This window comes from Neurospora crassa, linkage group II, assembly GCF_000182925.2.
Source record: "Neurospora crassa OR74A linkage group II, whole genome shotgun sequence".
Taxonomy (NCBI): Eukaryota; Fungi; Ascomycota; class Sordariomycetes; order Sordariales; family Sordariaceae; genus Neurospora; species Neurospora crassa.
The window spans coordinates 531,666-558,464 of record NC_026502.1 but is presented as its reverse complement, the minus strand read 5'-3'; the positions used below and the strand labels follow the sequence as shown (position 1 = coordinate 558,464).

The 26,799-nt window shown below is 54.4% G+C and overlaps 7 protein-coding genes across 7 annotated transcripts; 2 read left to right on the top strand and 5 right to left on the bottom strand.

Moving 5' to 3' along the window:
- Positions 1 to 549: 549 nt before the first annotated feature.
- Positions 550 to 2,109, top strand: NCU03478 (hypothetical protein; the record flags this gene model as incomplete). The annotated part of the gene is made up of 2 exons (XM_951274.1): positions 550 to 1,740; positions 2,017 to 2,109. The coding sequence occupies 2 exons, from the start codon at positions 550 to 552 to the stop codon at positions 2,107 to 2,109; spliced, it is 1,284 nt and encodes a 427-aa protein (XP_956367.1).
- Positions 2,110 to 2,119: 10 nt separating this feature from the next.
- Positions 2,120 to 5,965, bottom strand: NCU03479 (endoribonuclease ysh-1). The gene is made up of 4 exons (XM_951275.2): positions 5,490 to 5,965; positions 5,320 to 5,417; positions 3,115 to 4,925; positions 2,120 to 3,018 (listed from the first exon to the last, which is right to left on the bottom strand). Exons 1-4 carry the CDS (start codon positions 5,637 to 5,639, stop codon positions 2,525 to 2,527), a joined length of 2,553 nt encoding a protein of 850 aa, XP_956368.1. The 5' UTR covers positions 5,640 to 5,965; the 3' UTR covers positions 2,120 to 2,524.
- Positions 5,966 to 6,141: 176 nt separating this feature from the next.
- Positions 6,142 to 9,791, top strand: NCU03480 (hypothetical protein). Its single transcript, XM_951276.2, has 2 exons — positions 6,142 to 8,611; positions 8,669 to 9,791. Exons 1-2 carry the CDS (start codon positions 6,622 to 6,624, stop codon positions 9,358 to 9,360), a joined length of 2,682 nt encoding a protein of 893 aa, XP_956369.1. The 5' UTR covers positions 6,142 to 6,621; the 3' UTR covers positions 9,361 to 9,791.
- A 335-nt stretch (positions 9,792 to 10,126) lies between these two features.
- On the bottom strand, positions 10,127 to 11,870 carry NCU16506 (hypothetical protein). Its single transcript, XM_011395366.1, has 2 exons — positions 11,541 to 11,870; positions 10,127 to 11,468 (listed from the first exon to the last, which is right to left on the bottom strand). Exons 1-2 carry the CDS (start codon positions 11,606 to 11,608, stop codon positions 10,412 to 10,414), a joined length of 1,125 nt encoding a protein of 374 aa, XP_011393668.1. The 5' UTR covers positions 11,609 to 11,870; the 3' UTR covers positions 10,127 to 10,411.
- Positions 11,871 to 12,341: 471 nt separating this feature from the next.
- NCU03481 (hypothetical protein) lies at positions 12,342 to 17,189 on the bottom strand (the record flags this gene model as incomplete). Its single annotated transcript, XM_951277.1, has 3 exons — positions 12,342 to 15,346; positions 15,845 to 16,336; positions 16,652 to 17,189. 3 exons carry the CDS (start codon positions 17,187 to 17,189, stop codon positions 12,342 to 12,344), a joined length of 4,035 nt encoding a protein of 1,344 aa, XP_956370.1.
- Positions 17,190 to 19,515: 2,326 nt separating this feature from the next.
- On the bottom strand, positions 19,516 to 21,703 carry NCU03482 (RuvB-like helicase 1). Its single transcript, XM_950676.2, has 3 exons — positions 20,583 to 21,703; positions 20,155 to 20,486; positions 19,516 to 20,047 (listed from the first exon to the last, which is right to left on the bottom strand). Exons 1-3 carry the CDS (start codon positions 21,492 to 21,494, stop codon positions 19,915 to 19,917), a joined length of 1,377 nt encoding a protein of 458 aa, XP_955769.1. The 5' UTR covers positions 21,495 to 21,703; the 3' UTR covers positions 19,516 to 19,914.
- Positions 21,704 to 22,007: 304 nt separating this feature from the next.
- On the bottom strand, positions 22,008 to 26,462 carry ro-3 (ropy-3). Its single transcript, XM_950677.3, has 2 exons — positions 25,960 to 26,462; positions 22,008 to 25,866 (listed from the first exon to the last, which is right to left on the bottom strand). Exons 1-2 carry the CDS (start codon positions 26,383 to 26,385, stop codon positions 22,189 to 22,191), a joined length of 4,104 nt encoding a protein of 1,367 aa, XP_955770.2. The 5' UTR covers positions 26,386 to 26,462; the 3' UTR covers positions 22,008 to 22,188.
- Positions 26,463 to 26,799: the final 337 nt, after the last annotated feature.

Genomic DNA, 26,799 nt, shown 5'->3' with positions numbered 1-26,799 from the left:
ATATCGTGAATGTTGAAACCGATGCGATGATGCGAAAAGGAAATGGTAGGTAATTTGGTGGGAAGTGTCCAGTGCAGTCACAATGGTTGCTCACAAGTGGGTTCGTGGTAGAGTTGGAGGTTGGTTGATTGGAAGAAAGGGGGAAGACCAGAAAAAACCATTGCACTTTCCACCAGCTGAACACAGCGAGAAGTGGGGCAATGCGCCGCACATCACGGCAGCCTCGAACTGCGCCCTCGTTGTTGAGTGGTGGAAATGGAGGTTCCCTGTTCGACAGTCACCGGCCCCCCAGCCTCGTAAGAATGCCTAATGATAAGCCCAACCGTATGCCCAACTATTCCTAGAGGTGGCAATGCTAACGTGTCCCTCACGACTGAGTTGACCACAGAACAATGAGAGCAGCTCACACAAATCGACGGAAGGCTCCCCGTGAGATTCAGTTGTTATGCCAGCTTTTCCCCAAGGTGCAAGCGACCATCGTCTATACTATCAGACAATTATATCGTTACTTCACTGACAGCTGTCGCTGCCCATCGTAAAGCACCCAACATGGCGACCTCACTGGCCGCTGGCCAACGTCAGGAGTTTGCCCGTCCTACAAGCCGAGATGACTTCCAAATTGCGATTGTCTGCGCCCTCCCTCTCGAATACGACGCCATTTCCTTGCTCATCGACCAAGTTTGGGACGTCAAGGGTGACCAACACCCATTTGGCCGAGCACCCGGCGACCCAAACACTTATAGAAATGGGCGGATCTCGAGCTTCAACGTTGTCCTGGTCCTCCTCCCCAACATGGGAAAGGTAGGAGCTGCCGGGGCGACGGCGAGTCTCCGATCCAGCTACCCCAACCTTTCCCTGGTCCTCGTAGTCGGCATTTGCGGCGGCATGCCTTTCACCAAAGAAGAAAAGGAGGAGGAGATACTTCTCGGCGATGTCATTATCAGCAATATCCTGATTCAGTACGACTTTGGGAGACAGCTATCGGACCGGTTTCTTGTCAAAGACAGCATCGAGGACAGCCTGGGCAGGCCCACCCAGCATATCCGTAGCATGCTCCGGTTACTGGAGGTTGAATCCATTCGCGATGGCGTTGAAGATGACGCGGCTCAATACCTCCAGATGCTCCAGAGAAAGCACGACGGCCATCCAAAACAGCGAAAGTTGGGCAAATACAAGTATCCAGGAGCACACAAGGACAAGCTGTTCGATTGTTCATATGAACACAAACATCATGGCCCCTCCTCCTCCTCCTCCTCCTCCTCGGACTGCAGTCTTTGTGCCGCACAGGGGTCGTCTACCTGCGAGCGATCCATGGGACTGTCGTGCGATGATCTCCACTGTGATCTCAGTCGTCTAGTTCATAGGGAGAGACTGGCGGCCCAAATGCAGATATCAGATCAGCCGGCCTTCTTCCCACTTCGTGTCTTTGTTGGTCGGATGGGGTCCGGAGACGGGGTGATTCGTTCTGCCAAGCACCGGCAGGAGCTCGCCGAAAGGGGCGTCATCGGTGTGGAGATGGAAGGGGCAGGCGTTTGGGATCAGTTGCCTTGTATTGTGATCAAGGGTGTATGTGATTATGCTGACAGCCACAAAAACAAGGGGTGGCAGGACTATGCTGCCGCGACGGCTGTTTCGGTAGCCAAGGCAGTCCTGGAACATTGCGTGACACCAATGGTGACTGGAAGGGATCCTTCGTCTTATGGTTCAGGATCAGGTCACCATGCTGTGATTCACGGAACGGTGAGCGGAAGCAACGTAGTGATGGGTGGCGTACATAGTACTGGAGGGGGTACTAACAATGTTAGAATTGGTGATAACTGGGGGAGAGCGGCAAGTTGGGGAGAGATATGAATATGAGCAACAGATCAAACCGGGGAGGGAACTGGTGATCAGGGGCTGTACCTTTTGGGATATTTCTGAGCAGAAAATGCCTAGAGATCAAGTGCAAAGGCGTGATAGGGACTGGACGCTTGGATGCGTGGTAAGAGTATACCTACCCAGCGTGTAATGTCACAGGTCTCAACCATTTTGTCAAGGACGAGTGTCTCCCATCGGTCAGTTACATACATACCTCTGACAATGGATGCAGTCAACTACCGCACCACCTGAACTTAAACCATGTGAATTTTGTTTAAACTTGAATGAAAGTAGAAGTAGGTAGCCAAGAAAGGGTAAATAGACAGGTAACAGATACAATCCATTAAAGACTTCGAACTCAAGGGCAACAAAAAGGTTACCTATTATTTCGTTGTTTCGTTGATGCCCTTTTGCAAGTTCCCTCTCATCCACCCACCCCAAAAAAAAAAAAACCTTTCATTCTATCATACCTTTCCTCCTCCAAGATGTCCACCTTTCATTCTGCCCAGTGAGAAACCACACCCTGCCTCCTTTGTCCATTTTTTTTCCCCTCTCATTTTAGTTCCCATCTCACAGCCCCCATCCCCCTCCCTTCCTTCTCTCCCATCACCCCTCTCACTCTCCCACCACCCCTTAAAGACCCAAACCCAGACTCCTCAAACCAATCTCACCCCCAAAGCGGCGCCACAACCTCCACCGCCCGCTCCACCACAGCCCTCACCCGCTCTCTGAAGATCTTGTTCGCACACTCCACCTCCAAATCCTCCAACCAGACTTTGGCCTCCATCTTATCCACCTTGATGCGCACCCCGGGTTTGGGAATACCCATTCTCTCTAGTCTTTCCACCTCCGCGCGTTCGCGTGCCTTGAGTTGTTGTTCGTCTTCGTCTTCCTCGGAGACGTCCATGGAGGCGTCGGCGTCTGCGTCAGACTTGACGTCGGAGGATTTGGCGGTCTCCTCCGAGGGGGAGGTAATAGCCTTCGTGGTGGGTGAAAGCGGGGGAAGTTTGGGCTCGACGATGGGGGAGACGTTGTCTTGGCCGAATTGGGCTTCGAGGAACATGCATAGGCGGAAGAAACGGTCTTCGGGGGTGAGGTGTGAGTGAGGGTTTTTGTCGGCGGGGAGAGGGGAGTGGGTGTGGGGGTTTTTGGTGGCCGAGCCTGGATTGGAGTTAGTATGGGATATGTAAGAAGAAATGGGCCAGGGGAAGGGAAAGGGGAATAAGAACGGGAAGGGAACGGGAAAAAGGGACATACGCTTCACGGCAGCTGGACTACTCTCAATACCAAGCAACACGGCCATCACGGCATCAGCAATGCCGTCGTTGAGCATGTTGCCTTCCCACTCTAGTTCTACCTCGCCGCTGGCACGGTAGCGGACGGTGACGCATCCCATGACCAGGTAAGCGGCTACCACGTCGTCACCGTGGGGCAACTCCTCATCAGCTTCTTCCATCTTGGTATCGCCGTTCTCGCTCTTAACGATCTCCAGCTTTGGCTTCACTTCGGGGAGTTCTTCGACGGCACCAAAGGTTCCTTCGAGACCCCACTTGATGAGGTCAATACCAGCGGCACTCAGCTTCAAACGCTGCTTGCACGCAATAGTGGTGGTCGTCAAGCCAGCATACTCTCTGAGATCCTCCGGAGCCATCAGGGACATTTTGAAGTCGTTTTGCACCAAAACACCAGTGATAAGCTGAGGTTCGGTAGAGGAGGGAAGAGGTCCGTCATGCCCGGTCTTGGCTTCCTTTAAAGAAGGCGGGATGGACGCAAGCTTGCCCACCACCTTGGCGACTTTGTCCGTCTTGAAAGGGATGCGAAGCTCCTCGCAGTTTCTGGGGCTGAACACCTTGACTTTGTGTTCCTTGGTCGCGTTGAGCGAAAGAAGCTTGGACTTGAGACGCATCATGTTGTGCACCTCGCCGTGAACGAGGATGACGACGGGGGCGGCGACTTCCTCGATGAACTCCCTGTTTTCCACGCCGTCAACGTGCGCAGCAAAGGAGAACTCCTGGACGGTGCAGCGACGGGGGATCATGACCTTCTCGGCGTCACCACCGGGGCCGCGGCGGGCACCGGCAATGTTGCGAGACATGACGGCTTGAATCTGCTCTGGCTCTTGAAGGAGCTGCTTGGCCATGGTGCCCTCGACGGAGTAACCGGTGATGATAACGCCGTTCTTCTCGCTCGGCGCCCATCGCTCCAGCAGCTCGCGACTGACGCCATTTTGGAGCATACCAGGGGAGGCAAGCATGACGCAGCCGCCGACGTCCTCGAAGCGGTCAAGGCTCTTGAGGGAGCGGATGAACCTAAAGTCCCATGGTCCTCCCTTGCCGGCACCGTCACCGGAGGACTCGGACTCGGCCAGACGCTCGCGGAACAGCCGCTTGATGTTGTCGTTCATGGAGCCGACATAGGTCTGGTAGACAAGCATACACTTGCGCGCGAGGTTGGAGGCGTAGTAGATGGGGTATTTCTGGTATTCGGCGTGCTTGCCCCAGTACTCGTCGAGGATGAGGAGGAGCTCCTGGGCTCGACCGAGGGCGAAGACGGGCATGAGGACGCGGCCGCCTCTGTTAAGGATGCCGGTGATGGATTTCATGAGGGCCTGTTCACGTTCTGGTCGGGGAATGTGCGAGGCGATACCGTAGGTGGACTCGGTGATGAGGACGTCGATCTTGACACCCTTGGGGACTTTGGCAGAGATAAGATGCCTGTCTTCTTCACGGGAATAGTCGCCAGTGAAGAAGATCTTGAGGCCGGCGATCTCAATCAGAAACATGGCGGCGCCAAGGACGTGGCCGGCTGGGTATGGTGTGATGCGGATGGAGGAGATGGTGTGGGTAGTATTGTAGTCGATGGCCTCGATCATGGGAAAGGTCTTGAGATGGTCCTCCTCGGTGTAGACGAGCGACGATTGCGGGTTCGACGATGTGTTGCCAACACGGACACTGTCCTGGATAAGCCATTTGTAGATAGCCTTGGTGGCATGTGTCATGAAGACACGGCCTCGGAAGTTGGTCTTGGCCAAGACATATGGTAACGAGGCGGCATGGTCGATATGAAAACTAGAGAGTGGGCAGTCAGTCTCGGCTAAGGTCTGGACCAGGTAGGCGACTATGGGCGAGGACAGTGCTTCACAGAGAACATGCAGCGCGAGTGGCAGACAAGATGGGAGGGGGAAAAGGAGAAGAGCGGGCAATGGCGACAAATTCTTTTGTATTTTCATTTCCTGAATACATGTATATGATGGACGGTACAATGCTGCAAAGCGGACAAGAACCGCAGAGACCATAGAGCAACGTGTCAGTCACTGGCGATGGCGTATATCCAGAGCCCAGCTCGATCATCAACCCATCTTGTCCCAAGCCAAACACTGCGGCACTGTCTCTCGCGGATAGACGGGCATACATATAATTGTAGGCCATGGCAAAAAAAGGGGGTGAAGGGGGTTGGGCTTACTGGCTGATCAAGAGGACATCTACTGTGCTGAGATCGAAGTCATCAAAGAATGGAAGGGCAGCTAGGCCATCATATGCTGGATGTTGGCCAGCATCAAGCTACAACAACCCACGGAGAGGTCAGCCCATGTTCGTTGGGAGGAGTGATTGATTTTGGTTGATTTTGCGCACCATAACGGTTTTGCCCTTGTACTGGATGATGTGACATGATCGGCCGACTTCGTTGCCTCCGCCGAGGTTGAGGAACATGAGTTCATCCGCTGGGTCGACCGGCTCCTCTGGCTCCGTCGCCATTGCCGAAGCCTTCCGCTTGGAAGCCATGGCTTAGGTATTCTTTTGGTTCGTTCGCTCCACGCGTAAATCCTTGCTTTCCCACCGTCGCCCTGTATATACTTGGGAACTTTCAAGCTGCTGACTGCGATTGTTTGATTGGCAAAGTGTGGCGGTTTCGATGCGATTTGAAACGCGAATTACGCACGTCAATTGCGAGATGACGTGGCTCAGTCGACGTGAGAAGAAAGACGGAATATCACGGATTAGTACGCGCCGTGAATATGGATGGCGCCCTTGATGTGATTTCGTTGATGGATGTTGAATGCGTTTTGGATGAAGATGGCAAGTGCTCGTTGAATGAAGTGAGGTTGAAGTTGGCGGCTGATTTGCCTGCCGGAAGTCCCTCTTCGGTCCCAAGCCAGCCGCACAACAACCGTCAACGGCCAAATGCCCCACTATTTTCCACCAATCTCACACGTGACTGGCTCACTCACTTCATTGTACGTACCAGACGCGACCCTTGTTGAGGTTCAGTGGAGCTCGTGCCGCCGCTAGCAACAAGCAATTGAACCTGCAGCGGCGGGCAGCAACTGGTCCCGTCGTTCTTCGTGTGCGAGAGTCCCTCTTTTCGATTTTATTGTTCGTCATTCTTTCTCCGACCACCCGACCTCGACCTCCCCTCCTCCAGTGCTTCACCCAACAATCCGATTCATAACCTCCCACCGTCGCCATCACTCCCGCGGATCCAAACGACAATTAATTGTCGACCACGACGATACTCCAACGAGCGAGAAATACATCGACCAACTCGGACACCGATCGATACGAGCGACCGGCGTATGGAAGGAGAGACACGGCGTAGCTAGAGGGGCAGCGCAGGTTCGCCTGCTTCCACTTGGGTTTACGGTGACGGGAACCTGAGCACTTGATCAGTTGGGAGCTCAGCCTCGCCGTCAGCTGGAGGACAAGGAATAGCTGCTTATTATCAACGACGACCTTCATCTGTCCACCCCAAGGGCGCCCCATCACCATGGCGCAACCACCGCAACAGCCTCAGATGCCTCAGTTGCAACAGCAGCAGCCTCAGTTACAACAGCAGCAGCCTCAGTTGCAACAACAACAACAACAACAACAACAACAACCTCAGTTGCAGCAGCAGCAGCAACCACCACAAATGTCGCCGCAGTTGCAACAGTTCCAGCTCCAGCAACAACAGCAACAACGTGCCCAGATGCTCGCTCAACAACAAGCCCAAGCCCTTGCTCAGCAACAGCTGCAGCAACGCGCCCAGCAACCTCAGCAGCATGTCCAGCCTCGCCAAATTCCCCAACAGTTGCAACAACATAGCCAACAGCAGACCCAACCGCCGCCGCCGCAACAACAACAGCAACAGCAGCCGCAGCAACGTGTACAGCAACAGGTCCATCAGCAAGGGCACCAGCAAGCCCCAACTCACCAGCAACACGCTCAACAACAACCACAACACCCCCAACATCCTCAGCAGCAGCAGCAGCATGTCCCGCAGCCGCAACAACAGCAACATCATCCACAACTCCAGCATCCCCAGGCCCAGTTGCAGCAACCTCAGATCCAACACCCTAGCCCGCCAGTCCACCAGCAACCGCAGTTTGCTCGTCCGCAGCACACACCCTCTCCGGCGCCCACCACCCAAGCGCAGTTCTCGATACCGCCGAACCAGCAGCGTCCCCAGACCGGCGCAAGTCCTGCCTCTCAGCCGGGCTCGCCTTACCTTCCCCAGAACTACGCCACTACGCCTCAGTCGGCCGCGGCCCCGACGCCGCCAGCAGCTAGTCCCAAGTTTGCGACGATACAATCGCCAGGTCTGCAGCAATACACCCAGTCCTTCACCAACGGAAGCGTTTCTCAGCCATCCACGCCTTTGGCTGTGCCTTCCCCGGGTCCGACCCAGGCCACAACTCCCGGACCAGGTCCTGCTCTTTCACACGGCGCGGGCTTGCAGATGCCCGAGAGCAGGCTATCCATGCCTCCAGTCCAACCCGCCTCAACAACACCTGGCCCAGTGACACCTGGTCTGGCAACGCCATCACTAGCTCCGCCTAATTTGTCCGCCCATGGGCCCTCCACTCCTCAGCCAGTCCATGCCATGGGAGCCCAGGCCGCTCAGAATGCGCAGAACCAGCAATATACGACGGCTACCATGGCGCCTATCGGCCCACCACCACCAGCTCCGACAACCCCCGCCGCCGGTGGCGCTATGGGCCCCCCTCAGAAGCCTGTTGAGCGACCGGTGAAGGAAACCGAATATGACGTCACGGACTCTTTGGCTGGTACTGGTGTCGATTTGCGTGCTGAAGAGCAAGCATTAGCTGACTACTATGCCGGGTCTTTCTCTCAGGATGCGAGGACTGGTCTGCCCGCAAACCCACCGGGAAGTAAGGCTTCTTTTTACGGTGCCGGGTGGGCCAATCAGGCCTCGCAACCTCTGGACGGCAAAAGCCAAGAGGAGTTTGAGAAGGAGCTGGCAAAGAAGGCTTGGGATGAAGCAGCCCATCGGTTGGCCCTGACGAGGGCAAACGAGATGAGAACGCCTTTCTTGGAAGTGGCGCCGCTGCACTGGAAGGCCCAAAAGATTGCCAAGGAGTACGGACTGGAGCTCAACAGCGAGCTCAAGGGCGGTAGTGCAGTCAACAAGAGCAAACCAGCCAACGACCCTGCGCAAACGCAGCCCAAGGTCACGGTGAGCACAAAGACGGGCGAAGGCGGTGCTCTTGTTACCGTCACCAGCTCGTGGATCCCGGTTGATTCATATCTGAGTGACCAAATCGCTCTGCTGTCGATTGCGACCAAGTACCGAATCCGGCAGATCATCGAGTCTGCGCACACCATTGCCATCAACCGCCAGACGACTTCTCGTGGAGAGGTTCCTGCGGAATGGGCTGATGTGGCCGTGCCTTTGAAAACGGGGCTTAACGATGCCCTTCAAGAAGGCATGGAAGCCGCCGCTGCTGGCGTCGGTCCTCAGCCCAACCCCCTGAAACGTATGTGTACTCCCTTGCCCTTCCCGTAATTCAACACATCACTAACCCGTGCTCCAGGCTCCTACGATGCCGCCAAACTCAACGACCCTAACCTCACCAAACACAACCTCACCACCGCTCTGCGCGACACCGCTCGCGCCGACCGCAACCTCGAAGAAGCCCGTCTTCGCAAGCGCCAAAAGCGTCAAAACCCCGACACCGCCACGGGCGGCACCGGCTCTCGAGCTGGCTCCGTCGCCCCCGGCACTCCCACCACCGCCGACGCCGACGGCAAGCTCCCCTCGAAGAAGGAACTCAAGCGGGGCGCCGCAGCCGCTAAGCTCGCCGAGACCTCGTCCACCGCTTCAGCTAACCAGACGCTCAACGCCATCATGGGCGGCTTCGGTCGCAAAAAAGGTAAATCCTACTCATGGATGAACGCCGGCGCAGGCGGTGGTGGCGGCGGTGGCGGCGGTGGTGGTTCAGGCGCTAGCACCCCTCGCACATCTCTAGGCGGCGATGGTCTTTCCACGCCCGCAGGTAAAGGCGGAGCGGCAGGTGTAGCGGACAATAAACCGCAGCAGTTGACATCGGAGAACCAAAAGAACCGACTGGGCATGTGGAGAGAGAGTAGTGAGCAAGGGAAGAATATCCAGTTGAGGGATTGGTTGGTGGCGCTGGAGATGGACGGGATTGAGGTTAGAGCTATCCAGGAGGCATATACCAGGCTCGATGAGCCGCCGAGGACAAAGGTGGATGAGGTCAAGTAGAGCTTACTTCAGCAACGTACCCAGAGTCTGCATGTGGCGGCGGCGGAGGAGGGAAATCCTACTACTCCTACTACTACTACTAAGAGGGGAAGAGGGAGGGCGAGTGGTGTGGCGGGGTCTACTGGTTCTAGACGAGAGATGGCAAAGGGGAAAAGATAGAGATAAGAGAGTGGGATTGATGAGTGTACATATCTTAACAAAAAAGGAATGGGAAAGGGGATGAGGTTTATGATGAAGTTAAATTGGAGCGGCTGTTGGTGCTATCACTTCACGCTTTAGGTTATTCACAGATACCTGGTACCTCTGTCATTTTTCTTGCTTATCAGCAAGGAGGATATGACTTACTAAGGCTTGAAGCAGTCTAAGTAAGCAGTTGAAGTTTGAAGGAAGAAGACCTTGCAGAGACAAATCATATCAAGTATTCATAATCCATATGGTTATCCCTTTTTCCACTTATTACCAAGCAGCCACCAGCGATCAAATGCAAATGCGATAGTTAGACATGATGCTTACAGGCACTTATCATATATACATCATCACCCCCTTCAAAGTTTGTTTGTTAGCGAAGGACCTTACTTACTACGCACACTACTCTTCGCAAGTCAGCAGGTATCCCAACCATATTTGATGCGATAAGACAGTATCAAACCAAAATGCATTGTGGATGGTTGACATACCTTGTCTAATTTCTTTGTTGATTTGGATGTGGTTGTCCTCTTATCTTTCTTGTATGAAGTTTTGGAGCAGACCCTTGTCACAAGAAGCGCTTGTGTCGTGTATGATGTAGCTGAGTCATTCTGCTAGTACTAGGGAAAAACTGAATACACTATGATTGAGATCTCGGCGTAATCATCCTTATGGTATAATTATAGTACAAGTACTGAATGAACGCTGATGTATCTTCGCTTTTCCCCGCCGTAGTCCTTTTCTTCCTTTCAACCTCAAGTGGAAGGCAAAGTCGGGGAAGCACCGGGTTCGAACGAGTGCAGTGGTTTCCAAGTGGCTGACCGGCTCAGAACTTGGGACCTGCCCGTCTTCTCGATACAGTAGGTCACGGGCCATCCCTTTCCGTGACCGCGCTCAACACTCCCTCGAGAAACAAGCCATCAATCTCCCTCGCCACCGTCTCATGATCTGCCTTCAACGCCAGCACAAACTGATTCTTCGTCTCCACTTCCAAAATCCACCTATTTGATCCATCTTTTTCATTCACCCAGTTCCTTCCATGTCCGTATCGCTCATCATACTTGAACAGCTCCCCCAATCCATCAATGGCATACAACACCGCCACCGGATCCCAACTCGGTCTAGCCTCGCCATAAGCATAATACCCATAAGCACGACCGACCGGATCCCCCTTTGGCCCCTTCTTCACCAACTCTGCGCCGGTTAGGACATTCCCACCAACTTCATCACTGACGTACACCACCCTTCCCTTCCACCCATCTCTTTGAAGTGTCGGCCAATTATTAACTACATTCGCCGTCCCCTTTGGTCCCAATCCCAGTCCGCGTCCCCCATTATGATGAGGTGAATCAGGGTCAGAACCAAAGAAATTCCAACTTCTTCCCTCTGGGTACCGACCGCCCATGACCACCAGCTCTGCCACCTTCTGCGAGATCAACTGGCGCCCAGTCAATGGAGAAAAGGAATCAGATAGCGAGTCGAGGAGAAGTGACAGGTTATCAAGAAACCCTATCGATACAATTGTCACGCTCTCGTCGTCCGCTTCGCTAAGTAGCTTTCGATAAAGGTGAACTGCGTCCCAGGCGTCTTCGGCGTGTCCCCATGGTATGCTTGGTCCCTCTGGCTTTTTGACGTAATCCGGGGAGGAAGGGGAGCCAAACTGGTAGGCGATTTTGGAAACGAATTCCCCTAGGTGCCAGTGCACCACGTCAAGAAAGGTGGTGTCAGGAAGGGGGATTACAGTGCCATCGCTGGTTGGGTGGCGGAACACGCCGATGGGGATGGATTTACTTTGAGAAGGGGTGTAGTATGAGACAATAGCGGAGGCGGCGAGGACGGAGTAGGTGGAGGGTTTGTTGACCAGAACACCAAGGAGGTTGATGTGAGGGGAGGTGGATGCCAGGAGGAGGGCGCCGGCGTCGCTTCGTTTGTTAGTCCCAAGTAGGAGTGGTGGGCCTCAGGGGAAATGGGTGTGGAGGAAGGGAGAAACCTACTCGACGTCACTGAAGAGGTCGGTATCGATTATCAGGTTCTTCTTTGGTTTTGGGTCCTGGGAAGACATGCTTTCTTCCGAGCCGAAGGCCGCAGTGCGGGTTGAGAATGATGGCTTGATGATTGAGATGGGTCGGATGTCTTCATTGAGAGGCACCGACCAAGCTTTTATGTTCGCCGCCGGTGCCTGTCTTTGTTGTCGAAGATACAACAACCAACAACATTCTTGTTGGTACCAAACAGTCTTGATTGACCTCCCGCCGTTGGATGGTTGAGCTCAGAATTTTGTCCGTTTTCTTCGATCTCGTCGTCGTGTTTGCTGGAAGTGAGGGGTCGCAAGTTTAGTGACACACTGTAGCTGAACGAGCGTTGGAGTGCAACCTGTCATACAGCGCATGCTGCACTAACATAATATGCCCACAGACAGCGCTAGACTTGTTAGGCACATAGAAACCTAACCATCACTAAAACAGTACTCTCCACACGCGCCCGAAGAACAATTGGTTGGCGCCTTCCACACAAGACACTCACAAGACACTCGACGACAAAAGCCTCTATCAATCCAAAGTCGGGTAATTCGAAGGTCCCGAGAGGCTGTCCTTGTGATGGCTGTCTGAAATTTTCAATTCAAAGCCGGTCGATGGCCAAAAGTCTACCAAGTCCATCTTTCTATCCAACACCTTCGCAACCCACTTGCGCAACCTCATCACCCATCCCCCCCCCCCCCCCCCCCCCATCCATTCAAACCCTTCACTGCCCGCTTCGATTTCATCTTTTCTCACTTCCATCTTCGTCATCAAGGCTTACCACTCCCCACCATACCCATGCCCCCTTCCATACTCATACCCTCCCTGCGGCACTAGATCCCTCTCCCTCTCCCCCCTTGCCACCCCTCCCCTTCCCTGCACCCCAAACGCTCCAGCCCTAACCCACTCCCCAACCTCATACGCCAACTGTTTCTCCGCTTCACCACTCAACAACTCTACCACTGCCTCTGTCTGTCCACTCCATCCAGACGGAACAACAACCCGAACAACAATCAACCTCTCCCCTTTCACTTCCACTCCAACGGGCGCCCATCCCTCCACCACTGTCTCCTCTGCTGTTACAGGCTTCACATACACCGTCAGATCCGGCCCTACGATGCCTCGCCAGAGAGTGGCCATCCATTGCCAGTGATCTACGGGCGCGTAGGCGTCGGCGATGGGGATGGTGCAGGCGAAGCGGTCCGAGTAGGTAAGGGAGTAGCCGAGGGGGAGGAGGGCGATGGGTAGTTTGGGGAGGTTTTGACTCGTAGAGGAGGGTGAGTGGGAGGGTGATGCAGAGCGTGAAGGAGAGGAGGAGGAGGATGAGGAGTGAGAGAAATAAGGGGTGGTAACGAATTTGCTCAGTTCCGAAGCTTTAAGATGCCAAGAGAGCATGAGGTCGAGGTAGCGAGGGAAGGGGTTTGTGTTTGTGGACGGTACGGGGGTGACAATTCCACTCGGCGGGGAGTGGGAAGACGAGCGGTCTTGCCCGTTCTTGTTGGATCTGGGTGACGAGCCGCGTACGATGACGGTATCGCCCATTTCGACATCACCACCACCACCTTTCTTTTCTTTCTCTTTCTCACTCGTCGTCCCTTTCTCACCCGCCTCGTCACCATCACCACCCCAAACATCACCCTCGCCAACCCAGGCTCGGACCTCACAATCCCCCAGCTCTACCAAGGCCCTCTCTACTGCCTTGCCAACCACTCGCAACAACTCCTTGTTGGGTCCCTCAACAGCAATGATCGGCCCTCTCGTTGTTACTATCTGCTGCTGCTCCTGAGTATCATCCCCGTTCTCAGACATAGTGTCAATGGTGTCAGCTACGGCACCGTAAGCGGGTAGTTCCCGCCCGATCCGCCGAAGGACCGACGCCTTGCGGACGTAGTCGATGCTCATAACCATTGCTTCGACTGATTGCTGGCGCTGTTGGGCTTCTAGGAGAGCGAGTTGCCTTTTGCTGTTGGTGCTGCTATTGGTAGTGTTGGGGTCTGAAGTTTGAGAAGGGCGATGCGAAAGGGTGGTGATAGCGGTGGTAGGTTCCCTGATGCTGTCTCTTGCTGCTGTAACAGGGGAAGGGTCACTCCGCGCAACCTGTTGCTGTTCTTTCTGTCCTTGGTGATGGAGTGTTGCCCATGAGGAATGGACGGAGGTGGGTGGCTGTTGGAGTGCAGGATGAGGATGAGCGGCCTGTTGATAACTCGCAGGAAAAAAATTGGCAGTGGGCGTGTTCCCTGCTGTGCCATGTCCCGTCAATCGCGGGTACGGGGACGACGAAGTAGCAGACCTAGGATCCCGAGGATCGCTGGGGTAGGTTATCCCTAGTCCTATACCGCCGCCACCGGCACCAGTTCCTGAGGAGCCAGATCCAGATTCAGGAGAAGTAGGCGGAAAATGAGCCAAGTGCGTCTGTAACGGCGGTAAACGCAAGGATGGGTCAAACACGGATTCATCACCTCTCGTGCGTAGTGGGCTGAGGCCAGAGCGAGAACGGCCGGACGCTGAGTGTTGCTGACCATGATGGTAGCTGCCACTTGAACCAGGAACAGAGAGTTTAGGAGGCCGAGGAGGCGGCGCCATGGTATTGGACAGTGGACTCCGCCCGCGTCCTGAAGGTGCAAGCGATGCAGGACCGGAAAGTGCAGCGGTGGAAGTCGGTGGTCCAGCTGGTGCGGGAGCGAAGCCCGGTGTAGGTGGGAGACTTCCTGTACCGCCGCCGCCGCCAATGGTTCCAGAGGGTGTAGGAGGTGGAGGGGCGGGGTAAGTATGTAACGGGACTTGTCCATGGCCATAACTGTGTCCAAGTCCTAGCGGTGTCGGAGACATTGGGTTCTGCTGATGATAGTGAGACGGTGGGCGGACAGCGTATTGACCGCCTACACTGGGATGTCGACTGCCACTGCCATACGGCGTAGTCGGCGAAGGAAGCGCATATTCCCTTTCAGGGCGGTACGGCATCGAAGTCGAATCGTACCGTCTGCGCTTGGAGCTAGAGCTAGAGCTAGTGCCAGTAGGTGTAGCAACATCATACTCCTGCGGCATATCATAAAGCGGATGAGCAGGATATGGCTGATGATGGTGCGAAGGTGTCGGGTAATGGTACGTCTGACTGTGGTGGTAATCTCTGCTGGGGTAAGCTTGGTACCCGCCTCCTTGCGAGGATACCGACGCTCGATGGTGGTCTCTGTAGTACCCTCCTCCATGTTGCTGACCATAGTGCTGTTGCCCGCGAGCCGACGACGACGAAGTATGATGCTCGATACTTCCCATGGGCGTATCCATCCCCGACTGTCCACCACCACCTCCACTAGTCCGTCCCTCACCCCCGTGCATCACGCTCTTTGCGCTCCCACTCCCCGCCGTAAACGGCGTCGAAGGCGTCCTAGGCGTAGCGATATACCTCCCTCCACAATTGGGGCATCTACCCGGATGTTCTTGCCCCCCTCCTCCTCCTATCCCTCCACTTCCCCCTATCCCACCAATACCCCCGGGTCCCCCAGGAGTCGTAGGACTACCCCTATTACTCCCCGTCCCAATCCCCCCAGTAGTAACACCAGAGGAGGTATGTTTGTTCCCTCTTCTGGGCTGGTACTTGTACTCTGGGTATTTCCGTTGGTGGTGCAGCTTTTCTTCTTCGGCGAGCTGCTTCCATTCTTCTTTGTGCAGGTCGGATTCGGCGCGCCATTTTTCGCCGATGATTTTGGAGATTTCCGGGTTGGCGAGGCCCGGGTGGTCGGCGACGACGCGGGCTTGGTGGTGTTGGCGGTAGAGGATGAATGCTGTTTGACAGAAAAAAAAAAGGAAGTAGACGTTAGTTAGTTAGGGGGGTTTGAATGGAAGTGTGGTAAATCTCTTTGGTTATATGGAAGGGAGTTTTTTGCTGTGTTTTCGGGAGAAAACCAAACAAAATAAAAAAAAAAAAAAAGAAAAAAGGGGGAAAAAAGGAAAATTATAAAAAGGAAGCGGTTTGAGAAAGGAGAGGGGTTCGTAGGTAGTTGACAAGAACAGTATGATAAGAGTGGGGAAAAAAAAAAAGAGGGAAAAAGAAAAAAAAAAAAAAGAAGTGAATGAAAGCGGAGCTAACCACCCAGTCCAATGTTGGCAATAAAAGAGGGAAGAAGGATAGGTAGGTAAGAAGGTGCAGGAAAACCAATGGGTTATAAATCACCTTTTCTCCCACCTCTGCAGCCTAACTCACCAAACCAATTGATACCAATGTGTACACAAAAAGGGAGGGAAAAAAAAGGACAAGAATAAGAGACAAGAAAAGAACTCACCATTCCTAGGCCTAGGAACCTTTGGCGCAGGCGTACACAAACAAATTAAATCCCTCTGCACTCCTCCTCCTCCTCCCCCTCCTCCGTATCCACCCTGTCCAGCTTGCCCACCACCACCACCTCCTCCCACCGAGCCTCCCACCGACCCTCCCACCTCCGAACCAGCCGAATAATTATCCAGCTCTATAGTCGCTGATCCTGCCCCTCCCGCTCCCGCTCCTGCCCCTGCTCTTGTTCCTGTTCCTTGCGGCTGCGGGCTGGCGCTACCACTACCACTACCACTACCACCGTCGTTGTCCTTTCCTTTGTCCTTGCCTTTACCACTTCCGGTCTGTGCATTGTGTATAGACTCCGCTGCGGTGGTAGTGGACCTAGACTGACTGGCTCCGGTAGCTGCACCACCAGCCAGTCCGGGATCGATGCTCAATCGTGGTTTTTGTGAGGATAGGTCGGTTGAAATGAGCGTTGCGGCTCGTTTGCGAGTTAATGGGCCTTTTAATCGATTTTGTGGTTGGGGGGTATTTGCGTCTGTGGAGGGATAAGGAGAAGTGGAAAGAGGAGGGTGTTGAGCAGATAAGGGGGGGTCGGTTGTGTATGAGGTTGGATGCCCCTGGGGATGGGGATGGGGATAGGGATGGGATCGGGTGTTGTATTGTTGCTGTTGCTGTTGGTGGTGGGAGTAATGTGAATGTCCGTGTGAATGTCCATGCGAACCTAAATGGGAATGGGAATGAATAGAGGAATGCTGAGCAACATGAACAGCTTGAGGTGAAGTGGGCGAGGTGGTATTTGATGAGTGTCGACTACTTGACGAGTTCGAAGAGGACGACGACGAGGCAGCAGCAGCAGCAGCAGTACTGGTCAGACCAGTGGTGGTAGTCATCGTCGACGACATCTTGCCGCTGCTGGTGTTGCTCGTTTTCTTCTGTTTTGGTGGTGGTCCGGCCTTTTCTTTGTCTTTGACCTTATCTCCAGCTGCTTTTCTGGCTTCGGATGCCTCACCTGCTTTGGAGAAAACAGCGGCGGCGGCGGCGGCAGCTGCTGCTGCAGCTGCTGCAGAGCGAGTGATTCGTCCTTTTGTGGTTGTCGTCGTGGTGGCAGGTGTCGTTGTTGTTGACTTGGAAGTGGAAGTGGACAATGAAGCTGATGTAGAACGACGAGTGCTGGTGTCTCTAAGCGAGTGTGTCTGTGTCTGTGTCTGGTTCTTTTGTTGCCACTTGTTCTGGGTCTGCGTCTGACTCTGCATATGAGACGAATGAGTGTGAGTAGCAGCAGTAGCAGTAGCAGTAGCAGTAGAAGAAGAAGAAGAAGTGACGAGTCCAAGACCACCGCCGACGTCTGTCATTATTTCTTCACCCAGCCTGCCCGGGGTTTGCGGGGAGTCGTTCGTTACTCGTGTTCCCTCCTATCTTTTTTTTTCTGTCTTTTTTTGAATCCGTTGGTTGGCGCCTCCTGTTGTGTGTGGGTGGATAAGAAATGTTTCTCTCTTGTTCCGTGTGTCCAGTCAATCTAATTCTTCTTCCCCTCCCGCCTTTTGTTCTATTATCTGTTCCCTGTCTTTACCCTTTTGTTTCTCTGGTTGTCACTTCTCAACTTGTCTATTCCTCACCTTCCCGACTCAAGATGTGAGAGGAAACACAAAAGGGGGAAGGGGGAAAGGGGGGGGCGAGTACCCGTCCCAGATGTGGAGTCCCACCCCAACGAACAGTTCCCAACGGACAGACGGCTCCAACGGCGTCAGAACCAATAATTGGAGACAGAAGAGACGACCTGGCTGTAGGTAGGCGAGATGACGATGGAGGGGCGAACAAGAGAAGGAAAACGAGCCCGTCTGCAAGTCTGTGCTGTACAAGTTAACCCGTCCGCTGCTCACAAACGACGACGAGGGGAGAAACAAAAAGTGAGTGTACGCAAGCAGTGCTCACGACAATCGACAGGTTGAATAGGTATGGTAACCCGGTCCGGTCCAGTCTCTCTCTTCCCGTTCCGCTTTAGATGTTGGTCGTCGAATTGTATTTACCGACAGACACGGGAGAGGGGAAAGGGGAGAATGATGGTGAGTGGGAGGTAGGACAAGCCGAAGGAAGGAAGCTTCACAGAACAAGTAAACGGAAGAATAATGGCAAAGTGTAAAGTTGCAAGGAAGACATGGAGGGGGGGAATAACAATGGGGCAGATAGGGGAGGGGAGAGACAAGAGACAAGGTCCAAAACAGAAGAACCCAAGAACGTGCTATGTGGTTGTCTGTCTGTGTGTGTGGTATCTTGCTTTGGTTGTTGGTCGATAATACCCACATTTTTGCGAATCCGGAACAAGACAAGGCAAAACGAGGGGCACAGAGGAAAGAAGAATGCATAGGGTAAGGACCAGGAAGACACCACCACGACCAACAGAGGAAGAGAAGGGAAGGGAAGACAATCATGGCTAGGTCTTGTTTGGATTGTTCCGTCAACTTTCCTTTGTTGCGACATAGACCCAGTCTAGTACCTTACTTAGTAAGGGTAGGCAGCCTCCCCTCCATACATCCGGACAGACAGATAGACAAGACACGCTCGCCGGGTTACCGGGTGAGAAAACAATGATCCCTTGCTATGCGTATTGAGTCATATTCCCGATTCCTTCGATTAGACAGTATATGAACTGGAAAGTCAAGGTGTATTGATCCAACTTGGTCAACATTTGGGACTGAGAAATTGGAAATGGAAGGGGCCAGCAGTACCATAGAACCAGTAACCATACCGGAGGCGAATTCGGAGCAAAGTGCGGAAGTAATCAGATGCCGAACCGAATAATTGAAACGGAACGAAACGGGATAATGGCCAAGAGAAATGATAACCAAGGACACCGACCGTGAGTTGTGATGAAAATGTTGGGAGACTTGGAAATGTCTCGGGAATGTACCGAGCGGGACCCAAAGGATGGATGAATGAGTGGTCACATCATAATGAAAAAATCTTTGTCCAGCGTTTGCAACCACCGCTTACAAAAATCATTCCGTTCGCAGTCAGAAGCCTGCCTGTCTGTCTGGTTCAACTCTGTCCGCCATTGAGTGGCTAGGTCATCACAAAAATGACAATGACATGAGGGGGAGAGAGAGAAAGATAGAGGTGTATCGGCTACGAAGAAGACACACACACACACACACGCACCAAACCCGGCAGCGCCCAATACCCACTTCGCAACAGACGATTATAAGCGATAAGTAAGGTAGGAAGAAACCGACGGCATGCATGCTTCGTACAATACTGTGATGGCCGTTGCGGACCATCAAAGGAATGCGGGCCAACACCGCGCTCGCCCGCTCGCTCGCTCGCTCTGGAATGCTGAAAACAAGCTGGGAGGCTCCGAACAAAGGACACAAAGGACCATGTTCCGCGCCGCCGCCGTCGCCGAATCTGGTCTAGCATTTCGCATTTCCATTGCCATCCACAACTGTTTTCCCGCATTCCGCGCTCCCTTTTGCCTCAATTCGCATTGTTTGTTGTTGTTGGGGTGGGGGGTGCTGTGCCTCTTGATTGTTCTTCTCCCTTGTGAATTGCGCCTCCATCCATCCACTTCCAAATGCCGAACGAACTGTGAGATAATGGAGAATGAGCGAGGATATAAGCAGGAGGTGAAGACGGAACAGGGGGGGGGGGGGGGGGGGGGGGGGGGATAAGGAACAGAAAAGGTTGATGAATGGTTTGGTTATTTTTCCTATTTTCCCTCCACTCTGCGTCCCAGTATTTCCAGAACTTGGGTATGTCCGAGAAAAAAAAAAAAAAAGTGAAACAAAACCACAAACGACAACCGACCACGACGAATCCCGATCTTTCTTGAATGACATTATGACTTATCATGAAACATGAAGAGAACACAAAACAAAGATGACCAAATACAAGAAAAACATGCGCCGACTCCATTGATAACCCATGAAACGCAGAAAAAAAAAAATCAGTTATCTCTCTTTTTAAACCCCGACCAACCGACCGACCTGTTTAAACAACACACCCCTGCCGTGCTCATCTATCAAATGCTTTTTCTTGTGAGATATGACGAGTGAGAGAGAGAGAAACAACAACAGCTGATGATCAACAAATAAACTCCTGACCCTGCTCGCTGCTTAGTAGGGCGGCGCTGCGACGAGCATCAAGGAAGAGGTCCTCGCACTCGGCGACATCCTGGACGTCGATCTCGTTGCGACCATTGACCTTGGCCAGAATGCTGTTTTGCGTAAATGTGTATGTGTCAGTTATATGTATTACATGTGACATTGGACTTGTTTCATCACCCCCACAAACACTTTTCAACGGAAGAGCATAACAACATACCTCGCAGGAGTCAACAGCTGGAGACAGTATCGAAGCGAGATGCGCACACCGTGCTCCGCAATCTTGTCAATAGCGGCCTCTGTGATCTTGACGCCCTCGGTCGTCGAGCGGATCTTGACGATCCTCTTGATCTCCTCCGGGTCGTAGGCGGTGGTGGGGATGATGAGCAGACGACTGAGGAAGTCGGGCGGAATGCCGTGGGCGGCAACGAGATCCTCGGCACCGCGGATGCCGGTCATGCCGCGGTTCGAAGCCAGCACGACAATGGGGGAGATGGGCGACTCGAGCGCTTTGTTCAGGTACGTGAAGCACTCGACGTCCAGCATGTGGGCCTGTCAAGCGCAGTTAGTTTCTCTTTGTTAGCCCAGGGAACAACAAAAAAAAATGGTGATTGTTTCAGCAGCCCCCAAGCAAACAAACAAACATACCTCGTCAATAAACAGCACGCCAGGAACCAGCTCGGCTACACCCTGGTCAATGTACTTGCTGACCACCTTGTTGATCTCGGACCGCAGCTTGTCCGTGATCTCCGTCATCTTGGGCTTCATCAACTGGCCCATCATGGACATGATATCCTGGCCGCCCTGGGGCCGGGCGTTGGCCACGTCAAGATCATGCAGCGACACATCCTGCACAATCTCCTTCTTCTTGTGCACCTCGCCCTTGGGGATAGGCACGTACTCCTCCGCCTCGAGATCGAACTCGGTAGCGTAGGCGTCGGAGCGGCCGACGCGCTTGCAGGCGCCCGTGTTGGCCTCAATGTAAATGACGTCGCCGACCGTGACCCGCTCCTTCTGGATAGCCTCGTAGATGCTCGGGTCCAGACGCAGCTTCTTCTGGCCCTTGGCGCTCTTGAGCCCAATCAGCAGCGTGGTGATGGTCTTGCCGTAGCCGCCGAGCGGGTTCTCGGCCTCCTCGGGCGTCAGCTCCGTCACCTCGCCCTCGTACACCTCCTTGGTCTCGCGCACTTTGAGGCCGATGGCGCGCCGGAAGTTCTCCATGAGCACCTCGGTCTTCTTGACTTCGGTCGAGTAGATTTCGCTGCCCGTGATGGGGCAAAAAGGGATCTTGGTGCCGAGTTCCTGGCTGATGGCGAGCGCAAGCGCCGTCTTGCCGGTGCCGGGCCCGCCTGCTAGCAGGACGCCCCGGCCGGCCATCTTGTGTGCCTTGATGAGGTCGACGACGACACCGCATGCCTCACGCGCCGTGGTTTGGCCGACGAAGCCCGAGGCCTGCTTCTCTGCGATTCCCTGGGAGTTGAGGCCGAGGCCCTTGATGTGGGTGTGGGCGGCCGTGCGATTGTCGCGGCTGTTGCCCTTGACCTCGCTGATTTGCACCATGTCTGCGCTCGTTCGGTTTCTTTTGGTAGGTGTTTGGTTCTTGTATATCGGTTCGGAAGGAGGAAATCGAAGATGTCGTGTCGTAATCGGTGACGGTATTCGGTGTTGTCGAGCAAAGAAGATCTTGGACTGGGCTGGGCTGGGCTGGTCGTCGAGGTTGGGAAGTTTTGGTTTGGAGAAAGTGACGGCACGAATGTTATCGAAACAAGCCGCTGAAAGTGTTAGTGTTTAGGTGTAGTTCTGGTGCGATATGATAACAGCAGGTGGGAGGTTTTTGAGAAGCTCCAGAAGCTTCAAAATTCCACACAGCGGCCAGGTTCGCCAAAGAGACGCGCCGCCAATGGTCAACCGCGCTAGCACTGCCGAAAAGCATGGTGGTCCGTGCACCGAAGCTCGCCTTTCGGTGAACACGGTCCTTCGGCCAAGTCTCCGGTGAGACTCCTCACCTTGCCCCTTTCCTGTGTTTCGTGGGTCAACAACGGCATCACAGGCAACAGAAATGCTAACAAAGAGCTCCCTTCACGTATTAGGATAGTTTGAAGAGACTCTTTTGTTTGGTTGGGATTTATCCCAGCACTCCCACGACAACTTTTCCTTTCTCTTTCTAATACTGATAACTGGTGACCATCATGACAACGTTAACTTCGTTCATAAACAATGTAGTGCTAAGCATATTCATCATCACTTCCCATCATCAAACAACAACCGCCAACCTCCCCTGCAAACTCTCCCACTCCCTACTCCCCACAATCTGCACTCTCCTCCCACTACCACCACCACCACCATGCCCAACCTTGCCCTCCATTCCCGGCAACCTAATCTGCAACTTGGCCGCCGCCGTCCTCCTCACCATCCTCTTGGCCTCCTCCTCTCTCTCCGCCTTCTTACTTCCCGGTACACCACCCAACTCCCTAACCCGTCCCTTCACACTCCCCTCCCACTCCTTCAACGCCTCCCAATCCTCCATCTGCTTCGCCACCCACCACCCGGGCGTCGTCTTCGCCGGCCTCCACTTAAGTCTATCCTCTGCCTTCTCCGGCAGACTACCCAAATCAAACACCTTGGCGCTGCTAACAAGCTTGACCAACTCCCCAAGCACGGCCTTTCCTTCCTTCTTGACGAGCTGCTTCCGCTGTTCCTGCACCGATGGCTTCTTCTTGACCAGCGGCTCGGCAAGCCATTCGTAGTCGCCCTGCTCCTTGAGTCTCGCCCTACGCGAGTCTTCACGGAGGTACCGAACAGCGGCCTGCAGTGCTTCGATTTCCTTCTTGAGAGCGTCCATCTCGCGGGCCGTGGCCACAGCACGCTCAGCACTGGCCTTGTTGTCGACGCCAACGCCGGAGCCATCGGCCACGACGACGCGCGACTCGGAAGCAATCTTCTTCCATTTGTCTCTGTCGCTCTCCAAGGCTTTGAGCTCGCGGTCTTGCTTCTCCATATCCTCCTGCAGTTGGGCAGCCTCCTTCTTGGCGGCTTGCAAGTCGGCTTCGAGATCGACGATACGCGCGGCCTTGGCGTTGGCGTCGCGCATACGAGACTCGAGCGTCTCGATCTTGACTTGGGCTGTGGAAAGCATCTCCTCGCGCACGGCGATGGAGCGGCGCGCCTCCGCGATGTCGTCCCGCAAGCGACGGAGTTCGTCGTTGATGTCGGGAGCAACCGTCTTGGCAGCCTTGAGCTCGGCGGAGCGCAGGATCCAGGGCGCTGGTGTGCGGTCGAATTCCTGCGTTTGCGCGAGGTCGGAGGCCAGGGAGGCGAGGTCGGAAATGGTGGAGGTGGCATTGCGCAGGTAAGAGAGGTAGGTGTTGAAGAGGTCGGACTCGGGGGAGGAGGCCGTGGGGGAAGAGGCTTGTGCCGAGCGCTGGATGCAGGATTGCACTTCCATGTAGTTGTAGGGCTCGGTACGGCCTTCTTCGTGGAGGAAGGCGTGCAGGTCGAGGCCGATCTGGCGAGCCATATTGGCAAGGTCGCGCGTGGCAGTTTCGGATTGCTCAAAGGCTTCGAGGGTATCCGGGGTGAGGGAGAGGGAACGCGTCTTGAGGTCTTCGAGCGCGCGGACGGTCTTGCCGGCAATGACCTTTGCGCTGCGTGTCTGGGAGACAACAGCTTCGGCACGCTTGGAGAAGTACTGAGCGAGCTCGTCATCTTCGCCGCTGGAAGGGATGACACGCTGCACCATGGCCTTGAGCGAGTTGACCGAGATAGCGGCAGACTCGAGATGGCTCTGCATGAGCAAAGCCTTCATGTGAACATCATCGGCAAAGCTCTCAAGGTCATTAGAGATGTGCACCTCGCCGAGATGGGTCATGAGCGCAATGGTGCGCTTGAGCTCGTCCGCACATTGCTTCTCCTTGAGGTCATCACGTCTCAAGCCGTCAATCCAGCCGTTGAGGGCACGCTCGACAGGCTCCAGCTCGTACAATGCACCCTCGTATCTGGAAAATTGCTCCAGGGAGCAGTGGCTAATGGCATTGACGAACCGGTCGCACATGGCCGACACCCAGGTGAGCTTGTCAATAGCATCGCACCCGTCAAAAATGTCGTCTTCGTGGCCGGGGTGCGGTTGGCCATTGACGCGCTCCTTGATGAAGCCGTTCAACAGGTTGGCCTTGAATGCCAGACGCTTGAACCTAAGCAGAGCCAGGACAGAGTCACGATCAGACTGGTAAGTATCAGGCAAGAACAGCTTCACAATCTCCAGATGTTGCTCAGCCTCCTGGGCCTCCATGCGCCGCAACTCGAGATCAATGGTCTTGACTTGAGCCTTGGAGGCCGAGATCTGTAGCTTCATGTTGAGATCCAACATGGCACGCGAGCGGCTGTTGAGCTGCTCAGACTCGTTTTCAGTGACAGCATGCGAAGCACGCATGTCCTCCAAATCGCTCTGCAGGCTCGTAACCAACTCCCTGAATCTGGAAAGCGTGTACTCCATATCCTCCAAGCTTTCCCTCTGCAAATTGGCCTGGCGGAACTGCTCGGCGATGATGGAGTCCTTCAGGTCGATTTCCTCCTGCATCTCCTTTTCGTTCTGAACATGGTTGATCTCAAGCTCATCATTGATCTCCTTGAGACTTTCAAGGTCATCGATGACGGCTCTGAGTTCCTTGATCTCCTCGGATTGGTTCATGGTCTGCTCAGTAAGCGACTCGATGATCTCCTCGGCCCCAAGAGCGTTGTTAAGCTGCTCCCTGAGGTCTTCAACGATCGCTTCAGTCTGCGCCAACTTCTCCTTGGCCGTCGTGTGTTGCTCCTTGATGGTCTCAAACTCCCGTAGATCCTCCTCCATGCTTTTGATCTGATCTTTCAGCTCCTCCTCCTGTTGCTGCGTGATGTCACGTAGACGAATCAGGGCCTCGCGTAGACGTTCATTATTCCTTTCCATCTGTAACCAACCAGTGCTCGCCCGTTCCTCGGGTGACATGCCATTAGTGAACTCTGAGTTTTCCTCGCGGAGGACTTCTACTTCGAGCTCGAGCTCTTCGTTCTTTTGCTTGAGGGCATCCAATTCCACCTTGAGCACCTCTGCTGTCTCTTCGGCCATCTCACGGTCGAGGGTGGCAAGCTCCATGGCTGTGTCATGCTCTGCCTGCAACTCTTCGACATTGTAGAGTCTGTTCTCCGCTTCTTTCAGTTGCCGTTTCAGGTCCTGGATTTCCTGCTGTTGTGGCTGGTACTTGATCTGCAGTGTTTGAATGATTCTTTCAAACTTGTCGCGCTCCGCCTTGACCTTTTCCAGACTATTGAGCTTCTCGCGATCCTCCATGCGCTTCTTCTCCAACACCTTGAGCTTGGCCTTGAGATCTTCAATCTCCTTGTTCATAGTCGCAGTATTCGTAATGGAAGATCTGGGCGTAATTGTGGTCGCTTTAAGGTTCGGCGAAGTTGCGCCGGGGGAAGCTCCGCCACCACCATTTCCAGCACCCGGGGCGGTGAGCTTTTCCAGAGCAGCCGTCTTCTGATGCACAGGACTAGCGGGCACAGGAGAGGCCGACAGTTCTTCATCACTACTGCGAGGCGAAGCACTACCTCTCTTGAAACCGGACTTTCCTACTGAAGACACCGAGCCAGTCGATTCTCTGGGGTCGGAGAGGCGGTTTGTAGACGACCTCGCGGACATGGATGCCCTGCCGCCCACCGGCCTTGTGGCGCCAATCGAAGGCCTGGTACCGACAGAAGATACGGAAGGTTTCCTAGTTGTTCGCGTAGTTGGAGTCGGCGGTGGCCCCATCGAGTGTCGACTCGTACTAAGAGAGGGCCGTGTTCGAGTGGTGGGTCCGGCCGGCTTGGTGGTTGTGGATGGTGTTCCGCTGCGTGAAGGGTTCCCGCTGGACGAAGCCGTGGCAAGCTGTTTCGTAGGTGACCTCGTAGGAGACTGGAGAGGAATTCCATGTCAGCTGTGACCTAGTGATCACCAAGCAACAAACAAACGGGGAAAAAGCTGTGTCTTGTCTAGTACTGTACTGACCCTCGTGATGCTCGTGCTCGAGGTACGACTTGGGCGCGGACCCGGACTAGGGCTCGGCGCATTCAAGCTCATCCTCTTTGCAAGACCGGAGTCCACAGGAGCGGGCCTCCGCGTTGTGGAAGCATTGAGACTCGTGGGCCTGGTGGTGACGGATCTTCTGAAGGTCGAGGGCGGCGGCGGCGGCGGCGGCTGGGCAATGACATTGAAGGTGGTCGGCCTCACAAACATGCCGTAGCCCATCTCGCAGTTGAAGTAGCGCTCGCCCTGGACGCTGCCGTCATTCTTGCCCGAGGGCTCGTCGAGCTCGATGCCGACCCAGGTGCCGGGCGCGAAAGCGGTCTCGCCGACATAGCGGACAAAGGCGGTCCTCCCGGAGCCATCGGCCAGTTCGATCTTTTGTCCTACTGCTACTCCTAGCTCGGACATGTTGTTGGGTTGCGAGCACCGCTGGGGCGCATTGCTGGGGAGGTGTTGTTTTGTTGTTGTGTTGTGGTGTTGTGGTGTTTGTAGGAAAGGACGTGGATCGATGCCCAGTCGGCGGCGTCTGGGTGTGGTTGTCGTCGTGATGCGCCCCTGCCCCTGTCGTTTGTGATGGACCCTGGGCTTGATAGTGCGCGCTGGAATTTGTTGTCTTTTGGCGGTTAATGCCCTACGACCATGTCAGTAGCCCACTGTAGAGCGTCGTGACAGCGCAAACAAGGATAGCAAGGAATCAATTGCAGCGGGGCCAGATAGGAGCTCCTGCAATCATGGTTACAGCTGCATCCAATCACAGTGTCAATGTGCACCGATAGAGCCATGATCGGATGAGTGCTCTAGAGGTAGGTACGTACCATCAGT